Below are 26,883 nucleotides of genomic sequence, written 5' to 3' on the forward strand. Positions count from 1 at the left end.
AGCTCTTCATGCCACTAGCTTGCATTAGCTAAGTGTCCCTAGGTTCCCCTTGTGTCCCTCTAGTGTTCCCAGAGTCCTCTGGTAGTTCCCCAGATCCTCTAGTGTCCCAGAGTTCATAGTGTCCTCTGAGTTCCCCGAGTCCTCTTAGTGTCCCTTTGAAGTCCTCTTAGTGTCCCCGAGTCCTTCTAAGTAGTGTCCCTAGGTTCCCTGAATTCCTCAAGTGTCCCTAGTGTCCCCTGAGTCCTCTAGTGTCCCTGAGTCCTCTTAGTGTCCCTAGGTTCCCTCTAGTCCTCTAGGTGTCCTTTAGGTTCCCGAGTCCTCTGGTGTCCCCTTGAGTCCTCTGGTGTCCTCTAGTGTTCCCTGAAGTCTCCTAGTGTCCCTGGTGTCCCTGAGTCCTCTAGCTAGTCCCTAGTGTCCCAAGTCTCTTCCCTCCTCCTCCTCCTGTTACCTCCTCCTTAGTGTCCCCAGTGTCCGTGTCTCTCTCCCTAGCCTGCTAGCCTCTAGTTCCTAGCGTTCTATGTCCCCAAATTCCTAGGTTCCCCGAGTCCTCTAGAAAATCCCCTCTCAGTTCCCTAGTGTCCCAGAGTCCTCTATTAGTGTCTTCCCCAGTCCCCTAGTGTCCCAGAGTCCTGTAGTGTCCCTAGTTCCTCGAGTCCTTTCTAGTGTCCTACATTAGTCTCTAGTGTCCCTAGAGAGTCTCTTAGTGTCCCCTTGGAGTCTCCTCTAGTGTCCTTTGAGTCCTCTGGTGTCCCCTGGTCCCCGAGACATCTCTCTTGGTGTCCCTTTGAGTCTATGTTCTCCCAAGTCCTCTACTTCCTTTGTCCCTAGCTGCAGTATTCCTGTGTCCCTAGTGCCCTAGGCAGTCTCTGTGGTGTCCTCTAGTGTCCCTGAGAGTCCTAGTGTCCCTGTTCCCCAACTCTCTATGTCCCTAGTGTAGGGTTCCTCCAGCTCTCCTAGTCTCACGTACTCCAGTGTTCCTTAGTGTCCTCTCTCTCTTGTGTCCCAGCTCCTCTGTGTCCTCTAAAGTCCTCTAGTGTCCCTAGGGGAGTCCCTAGGCTGCAGTGTTTTTTCCTCCAGCTCTCCCCTGTATGCTCATAGCGTTCCCCGAAGCTCTCTAGTGTCCCAGAGTCCTTAGTCCTCCCCAGTGTGCCTTTCTAGAGTCCCGCCGTGTAGCGGCCCCCAGTGTTCCTAGAGTCCCGGCCGTGGGCGGCCCTCAGTGGTCTTGCCTAGAGTCCCGGCCGTGTAGCGGCCCCCCAGAGTTCCTAGAGTCCCGGCCGTGTAGCGCCCCCCCAGAGTCTAGCCTAGCTGGCATGTCCCCTGAGTCCAGACTACTTAGCATCCTTCCTGAACCCCAGCTAGCTAGCACCCTTCCTAAGCCCTCGTCGCCGGTCCCGTCCGGCTCGACGCCCTCGTTGCCGGTACGCTCGAAGCCCTCATCGCCGGTACAGCCCGGCTCGAAGCCTTTATCGCCGGTCCCGTCTGGCCCAAGGCTCTTATCGCCAGTACAGCCCAGTTTTAAGCCCTCATCGCCGGTCCCGTCAGGGTCAAGGCCCTCATTGCCTGTCCTGGACATCATCCCGGGGAGCCTCCCCAAGAAAATGTTGGGGGGGCATACGCCTCCTAAGGGGACCGTGGAGGTCCCGCCGACACGGTTCCTTGGACCGCCATGGCCTCCAGAGGAGTCAGCCCCGCCGTGGCCTCCAGAGGGATCAGCCCCGCCGTGGCCTCCAGAGGGATCAGCCCCGCCGGGGCCACCAGGGCCACCAGGGGGCCTGCCAGCTCCGCCGTGGTCACGCCCCCAGCCAGCTCCGCCGTGGCCACGCCCCCTGCCAGCTCCGCTGTGGTCACGCTTCCAGCCAGCTCCGCCCAGGTCTTGGGGGACAGCCTGGAGTCCATCCGCCTTCACCCTGTCCCCCTCCTGTCCCGGCCTCCTGGCTGCCCACCCCCCCTCCCTGGTTTTGCCTTCTACGGCGTGGGTCGCTCCTTGTGGGAGAGAGGGGTACTGTCAGGGTCCCACCGTCACCAGCACTCACTCCTCTCTCTCATTCTCCAGCACACACTCCTCCCACTGATTCATACTCCTCGTCACTCACGCAGATCAGACGCTCCCAGTCCCCTCAGTCCTAATTACACACACCTGCACCTCATCAAGCCTCATCCTCAGTTCACCACCTGCAGCTAATCAACCACCACCTACATAAGCAGCACAACAACACACACTCTTTGTCTAGTCTCGTTTCCACGCGACGCTCTGACCACTCACGTTAAGCCTAGTCTGTCCAAGTTTGCCTTACCCGTACGTTGTATCCTGTTGTCTGCTGCTGCTCAGAACCTGCCTACTCAGCTACCAGATATCCTGCCTGTTGCTTCCTGCTTGTTGTTGGATCATTGTAAAATAAAGATCTGCTTCATTACTCCAGTCTGTCTCCTGGTCGTCCGTGACAGACTTATATTTATTCCACACGTAATTTGTTGGCCTACTTTGACGACACAACATGGTCATTATAGTATATGATTACAAAGCTTTGATGTACTGAGAGTTTGATAACATTCAGATGTTGCGGTTTCGGATTCCTAATCTAATGAAATTAAACACAACTATAATCAGTTGACTTGTGGCCCAGGTTGAAAGAGACTGTTTGTGCTGAGGTAGGCCTACACATTCTTCGTATGAGATGGCCCACAATAACAGATAAATGATCACGTTTGCGCATGACTGACATGTTTCATTTTTACCCCCAAAACAGAATAAAGTGTTAAGTGGGGTCATGCCTGTTTGTTGTACATCAGTTAGTTTTCGGTATGTGAGGCAAAAGATGAACCTACTTTACGGTTTCCAGGCATGCATTTGCCTATGTTAAATTGTGATATCACCAGTTAACCTGGGTGTATATTTCTCTCATATGTTAACTTTAGAACCTTGAGGAGACCATTTAAAAAAGCTTTCAACAGCTGTAAAAGGTTGAACAGTAACAGTACAACAGTTACAGTAGTAACAGTGGAGCAATGCCACAGATTCATAATTTAAATCTAAAATGTGCAGATTGATCATCAAATTTAGACTTTGAAAATATATTTTCAGCCCAGGTTGCCTTTGCCATGGGATGCTGTGACATGTTGAATGTTGCAATGTTCAGGAGAGACAGGCATGCAACCGGGCCCAGATGGCAACGGGCCAGTTAAGCCCTGCTCCTCTCGCGCCTGTTGCCATGGAGATTCCCATCAAGTGCTTTTTGTTCCTCACAGCTGATCAAGAGGAAGTGTGTGGGTGTATGTGTCTGTGTGTATGTGTGTCTATCTGTGTGTGTGTGTGTGTGTGTGTGTGTGTGTGTGTGTGTGTGTCTCTGTCTGTGACTTCAACGTAAACACATGGGGCACTTGCTGACATGACTGCCATTGTCTTCTTGGGAGGACAGTCTCATATCTTGTCTCGCCCCTTAAAGCAATCTGGCAGTCCAAAAAAAGTAGTCAATTGGTTTATGGCAGACCACCAAACTGTCATATTCACACATTTGCAGATTTGCAGCATCCATGTTACTCAAGATATTAAATTAAAATGTTCTCTAATCCTTTCTGTGAAGGGTCCCCCCTGGTCTTTTGATTCAAAGTACAAATCAGTAGGGGTGACTAAGAATTTACATAGTCAAATTAGAATTATCAAGTCTTGCCTCTCGTTGATAATCACAAATGTGTTTTTATATGCATTTCATTACATACAGTCAGGTCCATAAATATTGGGACATTGACACAATTCTAATCTTTTTGGCTCTATACACCACCACAATGGATTTGAAATGAAATGAAGATGTGCTTTAACTGCAGACTTTCAGCTTTAATTTGAGGGTATTTACATCCAAATCAGGTGAACGGTGTAGGAATTACAACAGTTTGTATATGTGCCTCCCACTTTTTAAGGGACCAAAAGTAATGGGACAGATTAACAATCATAAATCAAACTTTCACTTTTTAATACTTGGTTGCAAATCCTTTGCAGTCAATTACAGCCTGAAGTCTGGAATGCATAGACATCACCAGACGCTGGGTTTCATCCCTAGTGATGCTCTGCCAGGCCTCTACTGCAACTGTCTTCAGTTCCTGCTTGTTCTTAGGGCATTTTTTGCCTTCAGTTTTGTCTTCAGCAAGTGAAATGAATGCTCAATCAGATTCAGGTCAGGTGATTGACTTAGCCATTGCATAACATTCCACTTCTTTCCCTTAAAAAACTCTTTGGTTGCTTTCGCAGTATGCTTCGGGTCATTGTCCATCTGCACTGTGAAGCGCCGTCCAGTGAGTTTTGAAGCATTTGGCTGAATATGAGCAGATAATATTGCCCGAAACACTTCAGAATTCAACCTGCTGCTTTTGTCAGCAGTCACATCATCAATAAATACAAGAGCACCAGTTCCATTGGCAGCCATACATGCCCACGCCATGACACTACCACCACCATGCTTCACTGATGAGGTGGTATGCTTTGGATCATGAGCAGTTCCTTTCCTTCTCCATACTCTTCTCTTCCCATCACTCTGGTACAAGTTGATCTAGGTCTCATCTGTCCATAGGATGTTGTTCCAGAACTGTGAAGGCTTTTTTAGATGTTGTTTGGCAAACTCTAATCTGGCCTTCCTGTTTTTGAGGCTCACCAATGGTTTACATCTTGTGGTGAACCCTCTGTATTCACTCTGGTGAAGTCTTCTCTTGATGTTGACTTTGACACACATACACCTACCTCCTGGAGAGTGTTCTTGATGTGGCCAACTGTTGTGAAGGGTGTTTTTTTATTTCACCAGGGAAAGAATTCTTCGGTCATCCACCACAGTTGTTTTCCGTGGTCTTCCGGGTCTTTTGGTGTTGCTGAGCTCACCGGTGCGTTCTTTCTTTTTAAGAATGTTCCAAACAGTTGATTTAGCCACACCTAATGTTTTTGCTATCTCTCTGAAGGGTTTGTTTTGTTTTTTCAGCCTAATGATGGCTTGCTTCACTGATAGTGACAGCCCTTTGGATCTCATATTGAGAGTTGACAGCAACAGATTCCAAATGCAAATAGCACACTTGAAATGAACTCTAGACCTTTTATCTGCTCCTTGTAAATGGGATAATGAGGGAATAACACACACCTGGCCATGGAACAGCTGAGCAGCCAATTGTCCCATTACTTTTGGTCCCTTAAAAAGTGGGAGGCACATATACAAACTGTTGTAATTCCTACACCGTTCACCTGATTTGGATGTAAATACCCTCAAATTAAAGCTGAAAGTCTGCAGTTAAAGCACATCTTGTTCATTTCATTTCAAATCCATTGTGGTGGTGTATAGAGCCAAAAAGATCAGAATTGTGTCGATGTCCCAATATTTGTGGACCTGACTGTACATTCAGGGCTTGACATGAACTTATTTGCTCAACGACCAGCCACTCTGGCTACAGTGTGTAAAGCTCCTTTTTTATGAAAACATGCAACCGATTGAGACACAGACATTAAAAGAGTAGCTTCGTATAGCATAAGTGGTGCAGAGTTCGGGGTCAACCCTTCAAATCAGAGGGTCATAATGTTTTATACACCCCATATATAGCACAGGAATAATAACACTTCACAATTCAATTGCTAAGTTAACTGGAGGCCATATTATCTGCTGGAAATGAGATTTTCCATGCTGAGCAATCTTCTTCAAGATGAGCTCCACTATAGCTCTGACAGTAAAGCCAGGGGACCCAATCAACACCTGGTGGGCAACAGTGGCTCCATGGTAACGCAGGAGATGAAAGACATGTCTCAACTGGATTATTAGCTGTTCAGAAAGAAAACCTCAAAATATTTAATTTTCATATTTTAAACAAAAATGTTACAAAACGAACTATGGTAACACTTTCTATGACGCCTCTCTATAATGGATTATAACGCATTTATAATGTGTTATACTCTGCTTATAGCTCTGTATAAGTATAGTTATAAGCACTCATAAACATTCAATATTCTTTCTAACAATAATCACAAAAAATTACAAAGCATTTTTATAATGACTTATAGGGTCAAGTATCATAATATTCTATAATTGCTGGTCACTCACTGTCTTTTTTTTTCAAGCATATGTCTATAATACACTCACAGTGAATGCCTTGATATATTTTTTAATCAGTTTCACAATCTATTAGAGAATTATCCGGTTTTATATTGGTGGCACAGAACGACAAGGAAGTAGGGACTCATTTCCTATTTGCTCACATGCTGTATCTAATGTGTTTGGCTGGATATTCATAATTCCGTTCGTGCTGACATGCATAAGAAATAACTGTAAATATGAACTGTTAACTGACCAATGTACTACACAGCCAAGTGTCTAGAAATATTACTAGGTTTTGATTAAGATTGTCATCATTGCTTTTATATTAAAGTTTCTATGCAGACATAAGACTAACATTTAAAAGTGTCATTTTTATGCAAAAAGGTGCATGGGCTTTAAACGAGTATATGTGCATTGGTTCAACCAGTACAATAATAACATGTGAACTTTACTATTTTGCTACAAGAATACATTTAAACAGAAATAAATGTATGTACTTAGGTAATTAATTCAACTGTGAAAGATGGCTTCAATGCACTGCAATAAAAACAAATGCTGTTTTAGTGCTGAACTTTCTGACATTAATGAACGTCCATTACATTTAAGCCATTACCAAATGAGTTGCTACAAAGCTATTTAAGACTATCAGCTCCACACAACTCTCTCTGGATTTCTCAGTAGGACTATGTTCAGAAGATTGGGGCGTCCGGTGACTTTCCCGCGCAGAAACTCGAGTGAAGATAATGACCTCTTCTGAAGAGTCCATCATGTTTTTTTAATCCTCCGTGTCCTCCTTTGCTACTAGCAACTGTGTGGAGGAGGGGGGGCGGTGCGCGATCACCGAAGGCTTGTATCATGTGGACGCGCCGACCGTTTTGTTGTCGTTACTTAGAATTCCTCATGAGGGAGACAGAAACTACACACTATAGCTTTAACTGACAGGACTACCCTTTTAGTCATACCAGGTGCCATTGTTAGCTTGTGGATGCCCCGACTGTGACGCACTGATCTGGGCATAGCCTGAAGGTAACATAGTGGGAGTTTTTAACAAACATAGACAAGTGTAGGAGCAGTTACTCTATAGGCTCTATGTTATTCAGCGTTACATTAACACTCTTTTCCGGGACCAACTGTACAGTGCCTTGCGAAAGTATTCGGCCCCCTTGAACGTTTCGACCTTTTGCCACATTTCAGGCCTCAAACATAAAGATATAAAACTGTAATTTTTTGTGAAGAATCAACAACAAGTGGGTCCCAATTATGAAGTGGAACGAAATTCATTGGTTATTTCAAACTTATAACAAAATAAAACTGTGAAAAGTATTCTCAAAATTGACATTAATCCCCTAATTTACTATTCTAGTGCCAGCAAACTATACAGAAGTACAGTGAAAAATATCTGAAGTGATCCAATGTTGACCTAAATGACTAATGATGATGGGCCAAATTCACGTGTGTAATCAATTAAAAAAAAAAAAAAAAAAAAAAAAAAAAAAAAAAAAAAAAAAAAAAAAAAAAAAAAAAATTAACACAGACCAAGAGTTTGAAAAGCAGGCCAAAATCTTTTCAGACTGACTGGTACATAGAGGTTAAACTAAAAACGTCCAGGATGCTTAGTAACCCAGGTTACCTCTAGATCTGAGCTCTTTAAGAAAAAGATAAGAAAACCTTTGGGACAAGGGCAGGTTTATTTAATCACAGGATACAGCTCTCTAGCAAATCCAAAACAAATGATAATTAGGGCTGTCAATCGATTAAAAAAATTAACTAATTAATTGCACAATTTGCTGTAATTAATCGTGATTAATCGCTTTTTTAAATTGAGACTGAAGCTTGTAATAATGGATATTTAAATGCTAAATCACTTAACTTTGCAAATATGAAGAAAAAAACAAACAAGGAAAGGTTCTGCTAAGTTCAGAATGTTTAATATCTTTCGGAACAACAGCAGCAACAATTTGGCTTAGTCCTGCTGAAGGCTGCTGGAAACGGCTAGAAACTGTCCGACTTGAGAGCAGATTTTTGTCACCGCCCCCGGCTGCTGTCGCCTGCTCTCGTCTACTTTACAGGCGAGGCGCAGTTCATCTCCAACGAGTCTATGTTCAGTCGGCGGCAGGGCAGTCAGGACTCACCCGGAAATGGCGAGCGGAATGAGTTGACTAGTCTCTCAAAATCTGACGAAAATCTTCTAAACTGACCTTTGTTGAGCTGAAATGAAGACAGATTCAGCAACTGCATGGCCTATTTCTCTATTTCTTTTAAAATGTTTTCAGAAACATGTTTCAGTGAACTATTTTAGTCCAATATGAGATTGTATTCTGAACGGCCGCCATGACAGTCTGGCTCTCAATATCCGGAGAAAACAAACCCATGTGACGCGTTCGTCCAATCAGCTGCCGGTTTTCATTACTTGGGCAACAATACAGAGTAGCGCCGCCTGCTGTTATGTAGACGTATTACGTTTCTCAGCCGCCACATGAAGTAAACAAACACAGCTGCGTTAATTTTTTAATTTTTAACGAGTTAAATATTTAAAAATTAACGCAAAATTTAACGCGTTAATTTTGACAGCCCTAATGATAATACACTCAAATTGGAATCTTATCAAATGACTATTCTTAGGGAAGTTTTTCCTGCTTCTCCAAAGATCAGTTTCAACAGGGCCCCTTCATTATGGTACAGATTAGTGCCAAGCCATCTACCTGCTAATAATAGGAACACTTGGCTTCATCAACCAGGTACTTACAGATGTGGTCTTGCAACCATTGTGCTAATATAAAGGAGTGCAAGCAATTCAGTGACTTTAAAACTCATAAGGTGTATGACATCAAAACATTTATTACCTGTAACGCTATGTTTGTTGTGTACCGTTTATCTTGTACATGTGGTTTCTTTTATATAGGCCGGACAAAGAGACACCTGAAAGACAGAGTCTCTGAACATTAGTATGCCATTAGTAAAGGTAATGTGGATTATCCAAGGGCTAAACATTTTTTTAAAGTACATTTCACCAACCCAGACAGCCTTATGGTTGAAGGCCTTGAAGCCATAAATTAGAAAATTTGGGGTGGTGATCGATTAAAACTATCATTGCAGAGAGAAACCTTCTATATACTGTATATACAGTAATATGCAGACTACAATTTATCCAGGACTCATTGAAGAGATTCATTACCTTTTTTATAGTTCTCACTGTTATGCTTAGATGCGTTTACAAAAAATTCTGTAAATGTATGTAGTCATATTTATTTTTGTTTGGTCTTTGCTCTGTTTTGCACAGCAATGTTTTTTCTTTTCGTTTTATTTTTTCTTCTATATATTTTGTAGAGCCATCCAGTGGTTATATGTTGCATTTGTCATCTTTGAGATCCCTGGCTGTGTGCTCAGGTGTTTACAATGAGCAGGTGTCTACTAAAGGGGAAACTGTGTCTTGAGGGATACACCGTGAAGAAGGCCGTATGTGCTGATACACGTGGGTTGCTGCCCAGGATTTGCGATATGAAATAGCCATTTAAATAAAGGCTTTTTTAATTTTTTGCAAGAAGAGTGCCTTGGACCTTTTTTCTCTTTTTTACATTAACACTGTTTAATTCTCCAAAATCTCCAGGCAAGGCATCTTTTCTAAATACTGTTGTCACAAGTGTAGTTTTCATCCAAGAGAAGCTATGTGAAAAGCATTTTAATGTCTTCTAATGCCAAGGTAAAAGCAATCCTCTGGGTATTGAGATATTTAGTTGTCTAGTTGGCACACTCTCCCTTTGTTGTTGAAAAAAAGGTAGACAGAGAGAGAAAGAGAATGTCCTAAACTGAACAATACCAACATTACTCAGTTTTTTGTTTTTTTTCTGCCAACAGATTATAGCCAGCTCAGGCAATCAGAGCTGCTGTGTGTCCTGATAGAGTCTGAGCTGCCAATCACCAACACAACAGACTAGCATTGTGTGTGAGGGGCAGTTGGACAGCAGCTATTGAAGCAGGTCGGACACACAGTGGGTGAGAACAATGACTGGAGGTGCAGCCACCGTAGCTTTTCCACTGTGAGATCCAGCTGTCAGCGCAACCTCACCTCACTCACTCAAGGGGAGCTTTTCATGTTCTTTGAAACTTGGGCTGGGAGCGCAGCTGAACTGCCAGGGACTGACACATCATTTTACCACTAGTTCATAATGATTAGCATTTGAGGACACATTTGGGTGACACCCACCACGCCAGTAAAAGCAAGTTAGAATAGTATTGACCTCATGCCACCTTTTTCAGCTTGATCCAGTTCCGGTTTTGTCTTCTAACTTCCGGTTGCTAATGCTTGCTACAGAAAGCACATGTCAAAAGTCTCAGTCCTGATCTTTTCTCACAGCCTGCTTTACATTTCTCAATGGTGGGAACACACACCCACTTTTTTAAAGGTATTCATATTGTCTGACAACATACACCATAGATATTGCATTTAAAAGACAATCTTTGATGCACAGTTACTGCGTTAATTAGCTTACAACTAGTCACCTTGCTTATTTTGTGTTGTAGCAGTACTTAATGTTTCTGTGGTGAAAACTGTCAAGAGCTGTGATGCTTAACTTATCATTATGATACCGTATATTACTACGTTATTAACATGTTGATAGATAGGGATTGCGCCAAGTTTCGTAGGATATCATACAAATTGGTGTGCATACATTTTCGTACTGCATTGTCCAAACCTGTTTATGACAATAGGTTGGTATACTATACTAGTCCTGATTGCAGGGATTTTGAATTTAATTATTGCAATGTCCCTTCCCCCGCTAAACTGTTTCCTGTAGCAATCCTCTTTGTAAGATTTTCAGAATCACAAAAAGAAATAATACTTATATGCAGTTGAATAACAAGGCAGAAGATATACGTGTGACCAGCAGAGCAAAAAAAAAATTGAGCAGCCATCTAATACAATAGACAAACTATACAAGCAGCTGAGACCTTTTTTTTCCATCAAAGCGAAACAAGGTCACCTGAGGCAGTCACAACAAAGACTGTCTGAGCTCGGGCTGAAAATAAAATCTCACAGAACTAGACATGCGTTTTGTTTTTTCATCCCCACCTCCTCTGTCAGAATTAGATTACGGGGCACATTTTAAAAGGGCACCATGCACACAGGAAACGACCAAGCTAATGAATTCAGAACAATCCCACCCTGCCTGAAGTAAACACACGTCAGGAAGCAGGTCAGAAACCAGACAGCATGGCCACCTGCACCACCTACCAGACCATATACATGCTTAATGAGATACAACAGATTCTAGTATCTCTGTTGTCTCTCTGTCTTTGCTTTAAATCCTGCTAAAATGTTGATAAGTGAAGCCATTAAACCAATGAAAAAAGGTTATCTCAGAACAGATAGATTATGAGCTCTGGGGAGTAACCCGGTTATCATTCGCCTGATACAATGGGATCGTAGTTAAAAGTGTTTCCAGGATTCCAAAATATATGCAGATTATTTTCTGTCAACGACTTTTATGTGTTGAGGTTTTTTTGCTTCTAGGTTGATTCTCAGCAGGGGTTTCCTTTCTCTTTATGCCAGAGAGGCCGCAAGGGAAGAGTAAGGCAGAGAGTGGGGGTTCATATTTATATGTGGTAGTGAGGGCGTAATTACTAAACCCAGCATTTGTTTTTAAAGAAGCCAGTATGAATGTAAGACAACAGCAATTCAGATTTCATGTGCATTCATATTCTACACCTCTCTGCAGTGGAGAGAGGTGTACGGATAGAGCAGGAGAGCAGTGCCAGATGAGTTCATTGTCTCAGCTGATCGTTGTACTAATTAAACTCTCCCTTTGTATGTAGTAACGTGCTGGACCTTCAGATGTCTGCCACACACAGCAGAGACAGGACTGGACTGTGAAAGATCGATTTGTTGGTTCTTTGTAAAAACGTGAGCCATGGGCTGTGTGCCTGCCATTAGCCGGGCAGAGGTGCACAGTTGGTAGTATATATAAAGTTGTGTTGAAAAGTTTGAATGTTTTGGTAGACTTTTTATCGCACCGTTGTGACGAAAAGAGAGCTGAGCCAGAAGGCAAAGCTCTCGATCTACCGGTCAGTTTTCGGAGTAGAGCCGCTACTCCTTCACGTCGAAAGGAGCCAGTTGAGGTGGTTCGGGCATCTGGTAAGGATGCCCCCTGGGCGCCTACCTAGGGAGGTGTTCCAGGCACGTCCAGCTGGGAGGAGGCCTCGGGAAAAGACCCAGGACTAGGTGGAGGGATTATATCTCCAACCTGGCCTGGGAACGCCTCGGGATCCCCCAGTCAGAGCTGGTTAATATGGCTCGGGAAAGGGAAGTTTGGGGTCCCCTGCTGGAACTGCTGCCACCCCAACCGACCACGGATAAGCGGACGAAGATGGATGGATGGATGGATGGATGGTTTTGGTAGATTATACGTGTTACTATGGAGATATATGGCAATTTGGTTTAAAGTTAATGACTGGTCGCTGTTTTCAAGCCTAGAGCAGGTGGGTTCAGGTTTCGACTAGTGCGTAATTAGGTGAGAGCACAATCCTCTGTTATGCAAAGCGGTGGTACTCCTTTTAAAGATTTGACCGGAGAAAACCCAAGAATATACCGCAAACTCAGACGTAGTACTGAAGGAAAATGAAAATTGAATGGAAGTACGTAGGAGGGCGAAGACAGGCTAGGTCTAGACCCCATTCTATAATTTACAAAGACCCAACAACCGAACAAGCATTGTCAGGCCGACTGGCAGGGCCTGCTGTGGTTCTTTGTCCCTTTTGGTGTTTTTTTCTGTGCTGCCTTGCAGGTCCACGGGCGGTGCCAAATCAGTGCAACTGGGAGCACCTGGCCAGTCTCCCAGGAGCCCTTGAAGGAGAACTCCGGGCAATTTTTACGTTAATCTTGATCGCTATAAATATGTGAGTACTGTCGATAGCAAAAAAAAACGAACAGAATTGGTCTTAGCAAACTGGAGTTGCTGCAGCTAATGCCCAGAGCTCCCAGTTAGCTAAAACGGTAGTTTTGGGGGCATAAGATAAAGAGTGCCTTTGTGCCTCTTAACATACACAAAATGCAATTCAAATGTTTGTGCAACATGAACAGGGCTCTTACGTGACAATAAGATGCGTTTTCAACTCATAGCTCCAGTCACTGCCCGATGGGAGTCGAGTGCAGATGTGAGTCGCGCATGCTCAGATTTAAACGGTTTACTGCATAACGTGTCTTACTGAAATTTTTGAAATCCATAAAATAATAAACGTTTCTCTTTACATACAATAACAGAAGATGGTAATCATTTCAAAAACGTTTTAGCTATCTAGGATTGTTTGATTGCTAACGTTAGCTCAAAATGCCATTCAAGTGACAGCCTTTGTTGTGTTTGATTGCTAACTTGTAGCTAGCAGTCATTTCAAAAACGTTTTAGCTATCTACGATTGTTAGATTGCTAACGTTAGCTCAAAACGCCATTGAAGTGACAGCCTTTGTTGTGTTTGATTGCTAAATTGTAGCCAGCAGCAGCAGTCATTTAATTTAGTGCTCAACTTTTCGCTCAAAAATAGGTAATTAACTACAATTTTCCGCCGCTGCCAATACTCCTACTCACTACCGTTTTAGCTAACTGGGAGCTCTGGGCATTAGCTGCAGCAACTCCAGTTTGCTAAGACCGATTCTGTTTTTTTTTTTTTGCTATTGACAGTACTGACATATTTATAGCGATCAAGATTAACTTAAAATTGCCCGAAGTTCTCCTTTAAGATCTGGCTGTCAACCCACTTAGTGGCTCTCTCCAAACATCCGGAACCATATTTCTCTTTAGTTGGCTGTTGGTTGTAAACCGTGTATCTCTTGTGTTTTATCATGGCTCGTGAGCCAGGTCATGACAATCCCAGAGGAGAAGCAATGGTCTGTGTTTTTCACCTGAACATGAATGAATCTTTTTCTGATCTGGAACTGATCTGGTTAAATATATTTGAATACTTGTACAAATAAAGCTTTAAATGTGTGTGTGTGTGTGTGTGTGTGTGTGTGTGTGTTGGACATCTTACCGTTGATGCAGATCTCATATGGTGAACACAGCCCGTTCTCAAACAGGCAACCTGTTTATAGAGAAGCACAAAAACCACAAACTGGTTAGCAGTTTGACAGAATATCTAGTTTACACAGACCTTTCCAACAGTGTGTTCTTTGGATTATTAAAGTTACTGGAACACTGTTTCTACAAGACACATTGCCGTTCCTCGAGGGTCACGTGACGTAATGAAAGGAGAAGGCTGCTGAAAAGAGAGCTCTGCATTGCACTGCTACAATTCTCCTTTTGAAGATACGTAGGACATTTGTGCTCACCTTGAAGGAGAAACTTTGCGGAAACCAATAATGTCGAAAGACAAGAAGTCAACGGCCTTATTAAGAAGCATCTGTGCTCGGGCGGACCTGAAGCTATGCAAGGCAAACACCTGCAATTTAAATGTATTAAACAAAATAAAGGTGTAGTAAGGTTGCATTCATTGTGTCTCCCACGCCATTGGGACATGTTAGTTGCGTGCTGCTGTGTGGTTAATAAGCTTTCTTTTCATGGTTTAAAAGTTCTAATGTCTAAAAACAACTTTACCTAGGTTATATATTTTTTTGAGTTGTCTACTTACACTATTATATCTTAAATGTTTCCAACAATGTTCAAACCCAGAATCAAGGGCGTAAATCCCAGGGGGGTCGGGGGGGTCACGACAAATATCATTAAAACAATGCTGAGTATTGTAAATAACATAATGATGTACACTTAAATATCTGTGTAAGCAGTAAAACAATACAAACCCCAAAAAGAAACATTAGAAACATTTTGAGTCCCCCCTCCCTTGCCTCAGAGTGGTTTGGTCCACTGCATGCTTTAGGATCTGCGCTACACTAGTGATGTGACAACCGGCTCTTTTACGCGAGTCGGTTCAACCGGACGGTTGTTGGTTGGCGAACCGAGTCTATAGATTCGGTCAACGGTTCACGTGCCTGCGGCTGCGGCATCCGGCTACTCCCGGTCTCGGCAGTAGCCGGGTGCCCGCCCGGTCTGCTCGTGACAGCCTGTAACATTCACTTCTCTAACATTTAACTTAACATAACTAAGATAACATGTGTATTTGTATGTGATGTACCACTAAAAAAACAGTTATAGAAACGAGATAAAAATAGAAAACTATGTAATATAGTACGTACCTAGCTTATGTGTAACTATATGTAGCGTTACAATATATTAGAGTTAATTTTGGAGATCTACAGTTGTTTTTGCTCAATATGAAATTAAGTGGCTGATCAGTTAAGTATATATCCTCTGTCCCAGACATAACCTAATATTTATGTGGAGGACGCAAGATCATTTTAGAATTATAATATGACCGCGTGGTGAATCTATGAACCTAACTCATATTCACACATCTGGCATTAGCTTAAGATTTGTGTTGTTGTCTAGATAAAATGACAGAGAAAAGAATAACAGACATAAGATCCTTTTTCAGTAGCCTACACCAAAACGCTGAGTAAGTACAATAAGTCCTCATATCAAGACAATTTGGTAACATCGTTATAAGAATGGGTGCTTATGGAAATACTAACGTCACTATGTCACAGGCAAAGAAGACAGAAAGAACTGAGGAACAGGGAGACCAGGGACAGTCAGGTGGAGAGTCTCAGGTAAGTGTGTTGAGCTTAGTTCATATTTTTGGAGGTGTGTGGCTGTCAGGGTTAGCAGATGAGCTTTACCAGTGGCTCACAAATTTACATCATGATCAGCTAATTAACAAGTGTACAAAAGTATTGTATTTCTTTTATAAGGGGACACTTTTTCAAAATAAGTAATTATGTTTTAAGGTATTTTTGTGGCTTGATTATAAACAACTTAAAAATAAATACATGATTTTAAAGAAGAATATATCGGTCAATTTAGTCAGCTTTTTTATTGAATCACGAGAAACACTGAAAAGAAGGATAATGGTACAGTCTCCATGCTACACTAATGATAGTATTAAGGCTTTCCTCTGTGTACGCATGTCTTCTACGAGTATAATTGTGGCTGTATTATTTGTGTCCCCTTCAAAAATTGCTCTTCAGAAATTTTATGTTTATTGTCCCCCCCTACTGTTAGATCAGATTTATGCCCTTGCCCAGAATTATCTGTAATTTTATTTCTGACACAGGACGTTTGGTTTAGTCGCCTGTCAGTGGCGTCATTGTAACCTCTGACTTTCTAGTTACTCTAAATTCTGTCAAAACACGGGAACCCAGATGATATGTTCAGGAGTAATTCAGTTCAGTTCAATTTTATTTGTATAGCACGTTTAAAAACCAAAGTGCTTAACAAGCTCAAAAAACCCAAAATGATAATATACACAAACCATACACAATACACAATAACCAACAGTAGAAAAAAGGACAAGGTGTCAAAGCTCAACTTGAATTGAAAGCCAATGCAAAGTAATGGGTCTTCAGGAGGACTGGAATGTCCCAGCGGTCCGAGCTGTTCTTACATGAATAGGTAAACTATTCCAGAGGTTTGAAGCAGCCACTGCAAAGGCTCACTCACTTTTGTTTTTTAACCTGAATCTGGGCACATGGAGGAGCTTCTGATTGGACGACCTCAGTGCTTTGACAGGTGTGTGGACATGTAAAAGCTCCGATAAATAAGAAGGCAACAACCCATTTAAAATCTGTCTCCTCGCCAGTGGAGCGAGGCCAAAACTGGTGTAATGTGGTCATGTTTTTTAGTCCCGGTTAAAAGTTGAGCTGCTGCGTTCTGGACTAACTGTAAGCGACGAAGGGATGACTGGTCCAATCCAACATACAAAGAGTTACAGTAGTCTAATAGAGTCGTAATAAATGCATGTATGACTCTTCAAAGTCTTTGCATAGCAGGTAGGGCTTGACCTTTGCCAACAGTCTCAGCTGGAAGAAACTGGCTTTAATAACAGAACTTATGTTTGTCAAAAATCACACAAGATTCTTGTAAATCATACAATGTCACAGAAAGAATAATACTCAGTAACCGTAATTCAAAACTGGATTGAGGGGGGATGCATCAAGCTGGCTCCTCTAGTGCTGCTCTGGGGGAGAAGGGGAGGCAGCCATATTTTATTCTGTTCCAATTACAGGAGATCTGGCAGCGTATACTTCTTCACTCTGTCTGTCTGCGGCTCTCTAGCTCATACAAAAACACAAAGTTCTATACACTGTTAAATAGACATTTCTGGACCGGGTGGGATGGTTGTTTGTCCTTTTGCAGGAGTTTGAAGCATATAAACCCCATTTATCATGAATATATCAATTTATTGATAATACATTTGTAAATAATTCCCATAATTTCCTCTCTTGGGGAAAATCTTTGGTGTGCCCACTTTGGGTACTAGCTATCATGAAAATAAAAAATAAAAAAATAACCTTATGACACTGCGCTGTAAAAGAACAAGAGAAACGGACAACAGTTGGGACAGGCAGGTGCAAGCCAGTTGTGTTAAAGTGCTTCCTGCAGCTGCTACACAATAAAATCCCTCCAGTGGGAAAACAACATGTAGAAGTCTGAGTTTAACTGAGCTAAATATCATCTTAATCTCCTGCTGCCACTACATCTCTACAAACCGAGCTCACAACTCCTACTACATCTACTAACCGACTACTACTACTACTACTAAACGTATTAAGCTACTTTATACCATGGTCTGGGTGAATACTTGATTCTGATTGGCTGCAGGGTGTCCATAAAAGTGTAAGGGATCTACTAAAGTTCCGGTGAAACTGATTGTTTACAGTCCTAAATTAATGCCCCTACATTAAAAGAAAAATAACATGTGAATCTGTTATTTACAGTGTTGTTAATGTAACAAAGTTCAAATACTTTGTTTCTGTATTTAAGTAGAATTTTCATGTATCTGTACTTTACTTCATTATTTAAATTTCCGGAAACTTTTACTTTTACGCAACTACATTTCCTAAATCAAATGTATACTTTTACTCCACTGCATTTCCCCTCGTCTTCATTACTCGTTACTACAAAATAAAATCAGAAGAAATTTGTTACACTGGAAAAAAGCAGGTTTGGCGAATCATTGCTCCTACATTGCTGTTAATGCACGCTCCTTCCAGTTGGTGACCTGATGCCTGGCGGCAAAAAAAAAACCATAGGCCAAAACCAGACAGTATATAAGAATGGACCAACAGATCCCGTGTCTCTGAACGGAGATTAGAAGCACTTTTCCGGTGCTGGCTGAGCGTTACTGAGCAGCCTCCAACTGAGCTTGAAGACGTAGATGTGACGTGAGCAACCTGTCTGAAAGTGTGAAGTCTTCTGGTAGCTGTGCCAAGAGAAATCTCAATCATTCCCAATCTTACAGAGACGGAGAGCGTAGGTATATGTAAGGAGATAACATAGGCACAGGCTAATTACTGATCACTAACATGCTAGTTAACATTAGTAATTAAACTTAAACAGCTAATGGAAGTCCAAACTGCCTGCGAGCTTCTCCTGTACTATACGGTAATTCCTCTACTATGCGACAGTAAGTCTCGTGGTTATGACACAATTGTTAGCCTATTTTTATAAAAGCGTCTGCTACGGAGCCATAACGTGAGATACAAGGTAATGGAGCCTTTTATACATTGTCGTGTTTCTTTAGAAATAAACAACAAATAGAGTCTTTAAACGCTTCAGATGTAAAGTTATTCGCTGTCAAAGTGACGTCAAAATGAATGGCAGTCAATGGGATGCTAACGGGAGGTGATTGCTTTGTAGCATTAAAATGGCGCCATAGGAGGTTCGAGTTCTGAAGCGAAGCTTACCCCCTTGGGTGCAGGCCCGGCCGCCATGGTAACAGATGGAGCTAACACACACGCTGTAAGAAGTTACACTCTGAACACCACAGGATGGACCTAACATACACACTGTAAGAAGTAAGTTACACTCTGAACACCACAGGATGGAGCTAACACACACGCTGTAAGAATCCAATCCAATCCAACTTTATTTGTTAAGCGCTTTAAAACAACCAAAGTTGAACAAAGTGCTGTACAGAAAAATAAATCAAACATCATAAATAAAATGCATAACAATATAACATGAATACAAAATATTAGTTGCACAAGAAGTTACACTCTGAACACCACAGGATGGCGCTAACACACACGCTGTAAGATGTAAGTTATACTGCCCCTCTGAACGGACTTTGTTTCACAGCGAATAACGTTATCTCACATCCTGTTCACTGTTCAGGTCGCTATTTCAGGCTGCGGCCGACAGTAACGTTACACATCGTGGATAACATTGTTCGTAAAAGTCGTTATATTGTTTTGGGGACAATGACATGGCTGATAGCTAGCTTGTCTTGTTGTTCAACATACTGTCAAATTATTTTTACTGATTGCCAACTGTACACAATGTGATTGACTTTGGATCTTGCTAGCATAACGTTAGCTTTCTGGCGAGTAGCTGAGCCGACTATAAATACCTCCCCTTGCTAAGGGAGGCAAGTCGGTCCTACCTATTTCCTGAAGCCCTAATACTAATACTGTATCTGAAGTCTCTTTTATATAGACCTTAGTGGTCCCCTAATACTGTATCTGAAGTATCTTTTATATAGAACTAGTGGTCCCCTAATACTGTATCTGAAGTCTCTTTTATATAGACCTTAGTGGTCCCCTAATACTGTATCTGAAGTATCTTTTATATAGAACTAGTGGTCCCCTAATACTGTATCTGAAGTATCTTTTATATAGACCTTAGTGGTCCCCTAATACTGTATCTGAAGTCTCTTTTATATAGACCTTAGTGGTCCCCTAATACTGTATCTGAAGTCTCTTTCCTGAAATTCAGCCTTGGTGCAGAACTACAGCCACTAGAGCCAGTCCCACAATGAGCTTTCTTTAGGATGTGCCATTTCTGTGTCTGTAGCTATTGAGTAGGAGAAAGGGGGGCAAGGTGGAGAGTGGGGGTGTGGCCTTGACCAACTGCCACTTTGCTCGTTTGAAAGCCATGGTGTCTCTCTCTCATGGGTGGGCCAAATTATCTGGGCGGGCAAAGCAGAGAAAGGGGAGGTCATAAGGAGCAAGATTCCAGATCGGCCCATCTGAGCTTTCATTTTCTCAATGGCAGAGCAGGATACCCAGGGCTTGGTTTACACCTATCACCATTTCTAGCCACTGGGGGACCATAGGCAGGCTGGGGAAACTCACATTAATGTTAAAAAAAACCATAAAGTGAAATTTCCATGCCATGGGACCTTTAATGCCCAACCAAGTGTCCATTATCAGGTATTAATGGAAGTACTCTTCACTACTCTGTAGTCAGGTATTAATGGAAGTACTCTTAACTCTTCTGTAGTCCGATATTAATGGAAGTACTCTTAACTACTGTCCTTTCGTCTCTTCCCCAGAAACTAAACAAACGCTCCCCTTTGACAATGAATGCCAACGAGGGTTGTTCAGACAGGCCTTGGGTGACTCCAACGAACATAACGACTAGACAGAACAAAACGGTATCAATCATCTAGACAATGACCCCACAAAGGTTTTGCCTCTCATTTACTCCTTCACACACATACATACATCAATGGTGGAGACGCATGCAAGGCACTGGCCTGCCCATTGGGGGCAACTTGGGGTTCAGATGATCCAGCTAAACATGTACTACTAATAATAATAACAATCAATTAATCATTTGGATTTATAATGTATGCACTCGGGTGGGTGTAAACACACACACACACACACACACACACACACACACACACACACACACACACACACACACACACACACACACTGGACAGGGATTGTAACATTGCAAGGAGCCAAAGAACCAGCTGAAACGAATGCTGTAACCATGGCAACACATGCTTGTCGCTGAGTGCCTCTCCCTACCAGAGATCAAAGAGTGGCAGTGATTTACCTCCCCTCATCTCTCTCCTCTCACCCTCCATATCTACACTCTGGGAGCTGCTCTTTGTGGTATAAGGTTTGTTTTCTCAGGGAAGGGTTGACTAAACATGGAGAAACACATTCACACCTCAGAGCTAACCACAGAAACTGCTTCCAGACACAGAGCAGCTCAACTCAAACTGCAATTCAAGCAGCTTAGCATCATTATCATCTGCTGCCCACATCACTAACATGGTGATCACGACCACAGTTCTGCTTTCTTTTCTTTGGTGTGAACAAGATGGCCTTATGGTGCATTTTATTTTCATTTTATAATTATTAACATTACCGTGTTTGCAAGCCTAATTCTTAGTTGGAAAAGCTAAGTTAACAGCAGGTATCTGGAGTTGTCATAGCAGGGGAAGTGCAGCTGTTCCTAATAACATGAACTATGGTTCCTAGAACTAGAGGTGGAATCAGTCTTACTTATGTTTCACAAATCACTTGATTCTTTCGGATAATTACACAAATTCACTTTTTTACATTTTCTATTATTTTGTGCCCCCAAATCTTTTTGCCAAAAAAATCAAAATAAAAGAGAGATATTCTGAAATGTTTGCATAAACAACCCAAAACACGCTTGTTGAAACAGCAGCACAGAGATCTGAATTAGCTTTCAAGCCTCATTTTTTCTAACGAAGACCTACTGTATCAGAGTAATTTGCTATAAGCGTGAGTCATAATTGTATTGGTGTTATTAAAAGGGAGAATCACTCAAGGCTGTATGTGTTTACATCTCTGTAGAAAAGACGCAGTAATCACAGTAGTTTCCAGCAGATGCAGTCTTGATGAAAGCAGAAACATGTGAGACAGAAATGCTGTTTCCAAAGAGTCCAAGCTCCAGTACAGCAGCTTTGGGCCAATTTCTCCAAAACAGCATAATAAAAGCAAAAATATACAAGCAACAGACATAAAACACAGAGGCTTACTTACAACTGAAAACAAAAAGCTTCACACACATTTTGGTAGGGCTGAATGATTTTTGAAAATAATCTAATTGCGATTTTTTTCAAAAATATTGCGATTGCGATTCAATATGCGACTATTTTTTAAGCTCTTTGTCTTCTGTATTATTCAACAAAGACAAGCAATAAATCATTGTATAGTATGAACAACACACAATTAGATAGATTAAACTAACTGTTGTTTCCTGGAGGCCAGGCCTGGATGTGATGATGACATTAGGTGATGATGAATGACATCTTTTATTTTAACTACTTCAGTCCCAGTAGTATATTGAGCACTGACCAAGCCTGGTGTAAACATTCATATGAAAGTCAGAAACAAATCACACTAAAGTGCAGATTGCAGAAATATAAAAACAAATATGTGGCTTTACCACACTTAGTAGTATTTAGATTATTTAATTATTTACTGTAATAAACATATGTAAACATGTGGATTGCATTTTTTAAACACTGTCTTTGAACTTTACTAGACAGTTAAATAAGTAAAAATATATATATCGGTGTATTTTCTTTTACAGCGCACACAGAGAGGAGCTCCCTCCAGCCCCTTCCCCTCGTGAAGTTGCGTGCCGTGTGCATGACAGAGTCAACAACGTTGCTCCTGCTCAGAGAGGCTATCGTTACTTTAGTTGCTGCAGGTGTTGCCGTGGGATTAACGGTACTAATAAAACCGTTGAAACACCGCGTCCACGCTGCTGTGAAAGCCCCCCGAACGTCATTTATCAGTCTGCTTGTTACCCCTCTCCGCAGCAGTCTCCTCCGCCCCATATCTTTATAACGGAGCTAACCACTAACCGCTAACCGCTACCCAGAGCTAATCGTTGCTTCCTTGCTTGACCTACATTTTGGCAAATGTTTTCTGACATTAAATACGTAATGATTTTTAACATAGAAAACATAATAACATCCAATCCAAACGTTCTCTAAGTTGATCAAAGCAGCTGATAAATTCAATTGATTTATTTTGATGCAGCGTGTGTTAACTTTTAATGAAACCAGTTATTTTATGTTTGATAGATATTATTAGGTTTATATTATTAGTTATTAATTGTACTTCTATAATTGATATTTCCCCATTTTTTTCAGAAAGCCTAAAAATTAAATGACTAACAAATAAAACAACAATTAAAATAAGTTTTTAAAAATATTAAAAACCAAAGTTACATTTTTGTTTTGTTTTTAATTGTTACTGTTTGATTATGTATGTTACAAAACTGTTTTAACAATGGTATTAGGATCTACATGGATACAGTCGTGGGGCGCTGTGCTTTTAAACAACTTATAGTTAATAATAATAATAATAATAATAATAATAATAATAATAATAATAATATTATTATTATTATTATTATTATTATTATTAGATTATGAACTATATATTCTAATAAAGTAATACATGCCAAAGTGGAGCCAAAGTTTCTTAAAAAATTGACTGTGATCTTAAAAAAAAAGGATCTAAGTAAAAGTAGATATAAAGAGGAGCTGTGTCTCATTTTACTTCCAGAAAGAGCTTTCTCCAGCCAGTTAGAAGTGAAGACAGAGACGGTTTAGAACTGAGACGCCGCGACTCAGAGTAGTTTCCTGTCTCTGTGTCCCGTGGGCTCCGCCACGGCCACGCCTCTTTAGGAGACTAGCAGCAGGTCCTGAGTGTTTTGATTCCAACGGGAGAAGTGAACGTGAACACAGATTATGAGCGATTCTTTCGCCCCGTAGTCACCAAAGTATATATTGGACCCATTTCTCACAAGCCACATATCTCCAGAACATTCTGAAACTAAATGGCATTTTTCAGACAGACACATCAGGAGAAAATTAGTTGAGACCTGTTTCTGTCTCAGGAACAAACTCTTGCGAGATCTGGCAACACAGAGAAGCTAACGTCAGCTAACGTTGGTGAACACCCTAACAAAACTAATCTCTGTGATGCTAAATATGACTTTTAGCTGTGTAAATATCTAACGTTAGCAAAAGAACATATTAATAAATTATTCAAATATAGCTTTTCATCCATCCACACAACGTTCACTACACGTTCAAACGAGGCCACGCCGCTTGAAATGCGCCTATCTTTAGTATAGAGGATCTTTGGTGAAGGATATGGAAGATGGATCCGCATGCTACTTTTGGACTTTTGCTGCCAGCCTGAGTTTGTTGCTCTCTGCTTTGATCCCTTCACAGCAGCAGAGTGTGAAATAGGTTTCGGTATTGCACTGAGAGCCGACGCCAAGCCAATGCGGGAAGAAGGAAATTTCAATCAGCTTCACCATGTGAGCAAAGAGCAGCGTCCAGGCTGTGGCCTTTAATGCCTCCTAGCAGGGCCATTACAATCTGTGCTCGCTGAAAAAAAGGCACTACATTTCCCAGGATGCCATCTGTTTGCATCAGACACCTGCTGCTCCCGAGGGAGAGGGACAATGAGTTTACTCAGAGTGGTCACCTTGACAAGTAAAGCCAATCATTTCATTGACCATATAAACATGTGGAGATTGCTATGAAAATGACAATTGACCCATACTGTAATCATATTTGTCAAAACTAAAAATACAAAATAGACATGCACCCTCAAAATACATGTGTAAAACGCATTTCAACCTTCCACAGTTTCTCATTTCAGTGAGAAAACAACATATCTATTATATCACTCCACGAACAAAGCCAGAGCTTCTGTCTTTATCTGTAGTACTTCTACACAACTGAACAACTGGTTTATAAGATGTCACCTCAGAGAAACATACAAGGAACATTTCCACTTCATCTCGGCTGATAGAAATCATGGAACCTGTAGGGGCTAAAGTCAATTCAAACTGGTCAAAGCAATACTGCAGACTTTATCAACTGTGTCTAGCTGACTAATTATCTTTAGTTGTGCGAGTTGGTTGACAATAATTATTAACTTGTTTAATTTTTTTATGTTAGTATTTTTAGACACTAAATGTCAATTAGAATATTAGCTTCATGAGTTTTTATCATAAAAGCATGGCAAAAATATTGACAGAATCCTTACATTTTACACTTTCCAATGTATCCACTGCAAAATAATGCGTTTTAGATAAAATATAAAACTTTTCTTATTACTCAGTCACAGCAGGTAACATTCCACATAGAGAGCGCAAACCCAGCCCCCCGTATTTACATCTCTATTCACATGCCAAATATTTTGGTATTGCGGGAGGATCAAAGTCACACTAGACTGACTTCCGGTTATGGCGGCGTGGTGAGCAGTCATAGCTCCTCATGCTCTGTTGCTATACCTAAAACCAATACTACTTAAAGGGGTGATAGAATGATTATATACGGTATTTCACACTGTTCCTTAAGGTCTCCGAATAGGGTATGTAACATTGGGTGGGTTGAAAATGGCCCGGGTGCTGTTTTATGGGCCCTTAACTACCCTGTGAATATGTAACAAGAGCTTTTCTTCCAAATATGGTATGCTCATGAATATTTAGATGAGCTGCACGGTGATTGGTTGAGCGAACGACATACACATACATTGGAGATGTTATTAAATTCACTTCTGAGACTTTTTTATGCGAGAAATCGTCTTTATAAAGCTCAAATATGTTTTACCTAAATTGATAGCTAATTGCAAATTTGGTAAGACATGTCGGACGGAGAAATCCTGGGCTCCATAACCAGGGTAAAGTCACTGTTTAACTACATAACTAGAGTATATTTACAGTTTGAATTTCGTCACGCCACTATATAACAGCTACCCCAAGGTCTTACAATGCTAACACTTGTGTCCTATTTCAATTTAATGCATTTTTGTGAATATGAGGGGTTTTGTTAGCTGCTAGTGTCCCTTCAATCCTATGGGTAAAGATCGTGGCTAGATTGCTAGACTTTCGGCATAACTAGAGTATATTTACACTTTGAATTCCGTCACGCCACTTACATAACAGCTACACTAAGGCCTTACAAAGCTTAGCTAACACTTTTGTCCGATTTTAATTGAATGCATTTTTGTGAATTTCAGAGGTCTAGGAGGAGGCTAGCTAGCTCTCATTGATGGACTCCAGCTCAATGCGGGCTCTATCAATGAGACTCGTGGACAAGAGGCGTTTATTTCCCCGATCGTTTGTTTAAATAACTCAACACACATATCCATTATAAGATTAACTGGAACCTCGGTAAGAGATTGCGGGCGTAACAAGCCCGCTGACCGCGCTCTCAGTCACTCACCGGCCATTTAGCAGGAAGAGAACAGCGAGCTGCAGGCCCTGGAGCTCTGTCAGGGCAGCGGCGTTTGGTAGTCCAGTCACCCAGAAAGGGTATTGAGCACCGCGGGCTGCCGGCCGTGACGGAGCTCAATCGAGCTCACAGCAGGCGGGGGTCTGTGACGGAGGACAGGCAGGGCCGCGATGTAGCAACCCAGGCAGCACCGGCCGCTGAACTCCGACACTCAGTCGGACAAAATTTGCAATTAGCCATCCATTTGATTTCTCGCATAAAAAAGTTTCAGAAGTTAATTTTGTAATGGAATAGCAGAGATCTGTGTGACCTAGATTCAGAAGACTACCTGATCTCAGGTCAGTTGTGTAGCCTATGCAAATGTTGAGGCATGACAAAGAGAGAGACTAGAGCCAAATAAGGAGGAGCCACCGAGTTGACGTCAACAAGGCGGCTCGTTGAGATTTGCCCGTTCTGCAGTTTCAAACTGTGAGATTTGCAGAGGAAAGAGGTGTTAATGGGATTTTGAGCTTCTACGTATGTCCTATTTACCCACCAAACTGTCATTTTTCAACTATGACTAGGTAAAATCAGTTTGGCATTCTATCACCCCTTTAAAATATTTATAAAATATCTGGTCATGCCAGACATAATTATTAATTATTAAGGTGGCGAAGATGCAACATCTCTCTTCTGTCATAGCTAGCAGTTGCCATGAACCTAGAGTGTTATTTAATACTATTAACTCTGTTGTGAATCC

The 26,883-nt window shown here is 41.6% G+C and overlaps 1 protein-coding gene across 2 annotated transcripts in view; it reads right to left on the reverse strand.

Annotated features, from left to right (window-relative positions):
• LOC120568116 (receptor-type tyrosine-protein phosphatase N2-like) overlaps window positions 1–26,883 on the reverse strand; it is a 315,377-nt gene that overhangs the window by 275,863 nt on the left and 12,631 nt on the right. For both annotated transcript variants that reach the window (XM_039815379.1, XM_039815378.1), the window contains exon 2: window positions 14,082–14,132. In XM_039815379.1, coding sequence (XP_039671313.1) covers window positions 14,082–14,132 — 51 coding nt within the window. The remainder of the gene's footprint in view (window positions 1–14,081; window positions 14,133–26,883) is intronic.

The sequence above is a fragment of the Perca fluviatilis genome, chromosome 11 (assembly GCF_010015445.1).
Source record: "Perca fluviatilis chromosome 11, GENO_Pfluv_1.0, whole genome shotgun sequence".
NCBI lineage: Eukaryota > Metazoa > Chordata > Actinopteri > Perciformes > Percidae > Perca > Perca fluviatilis.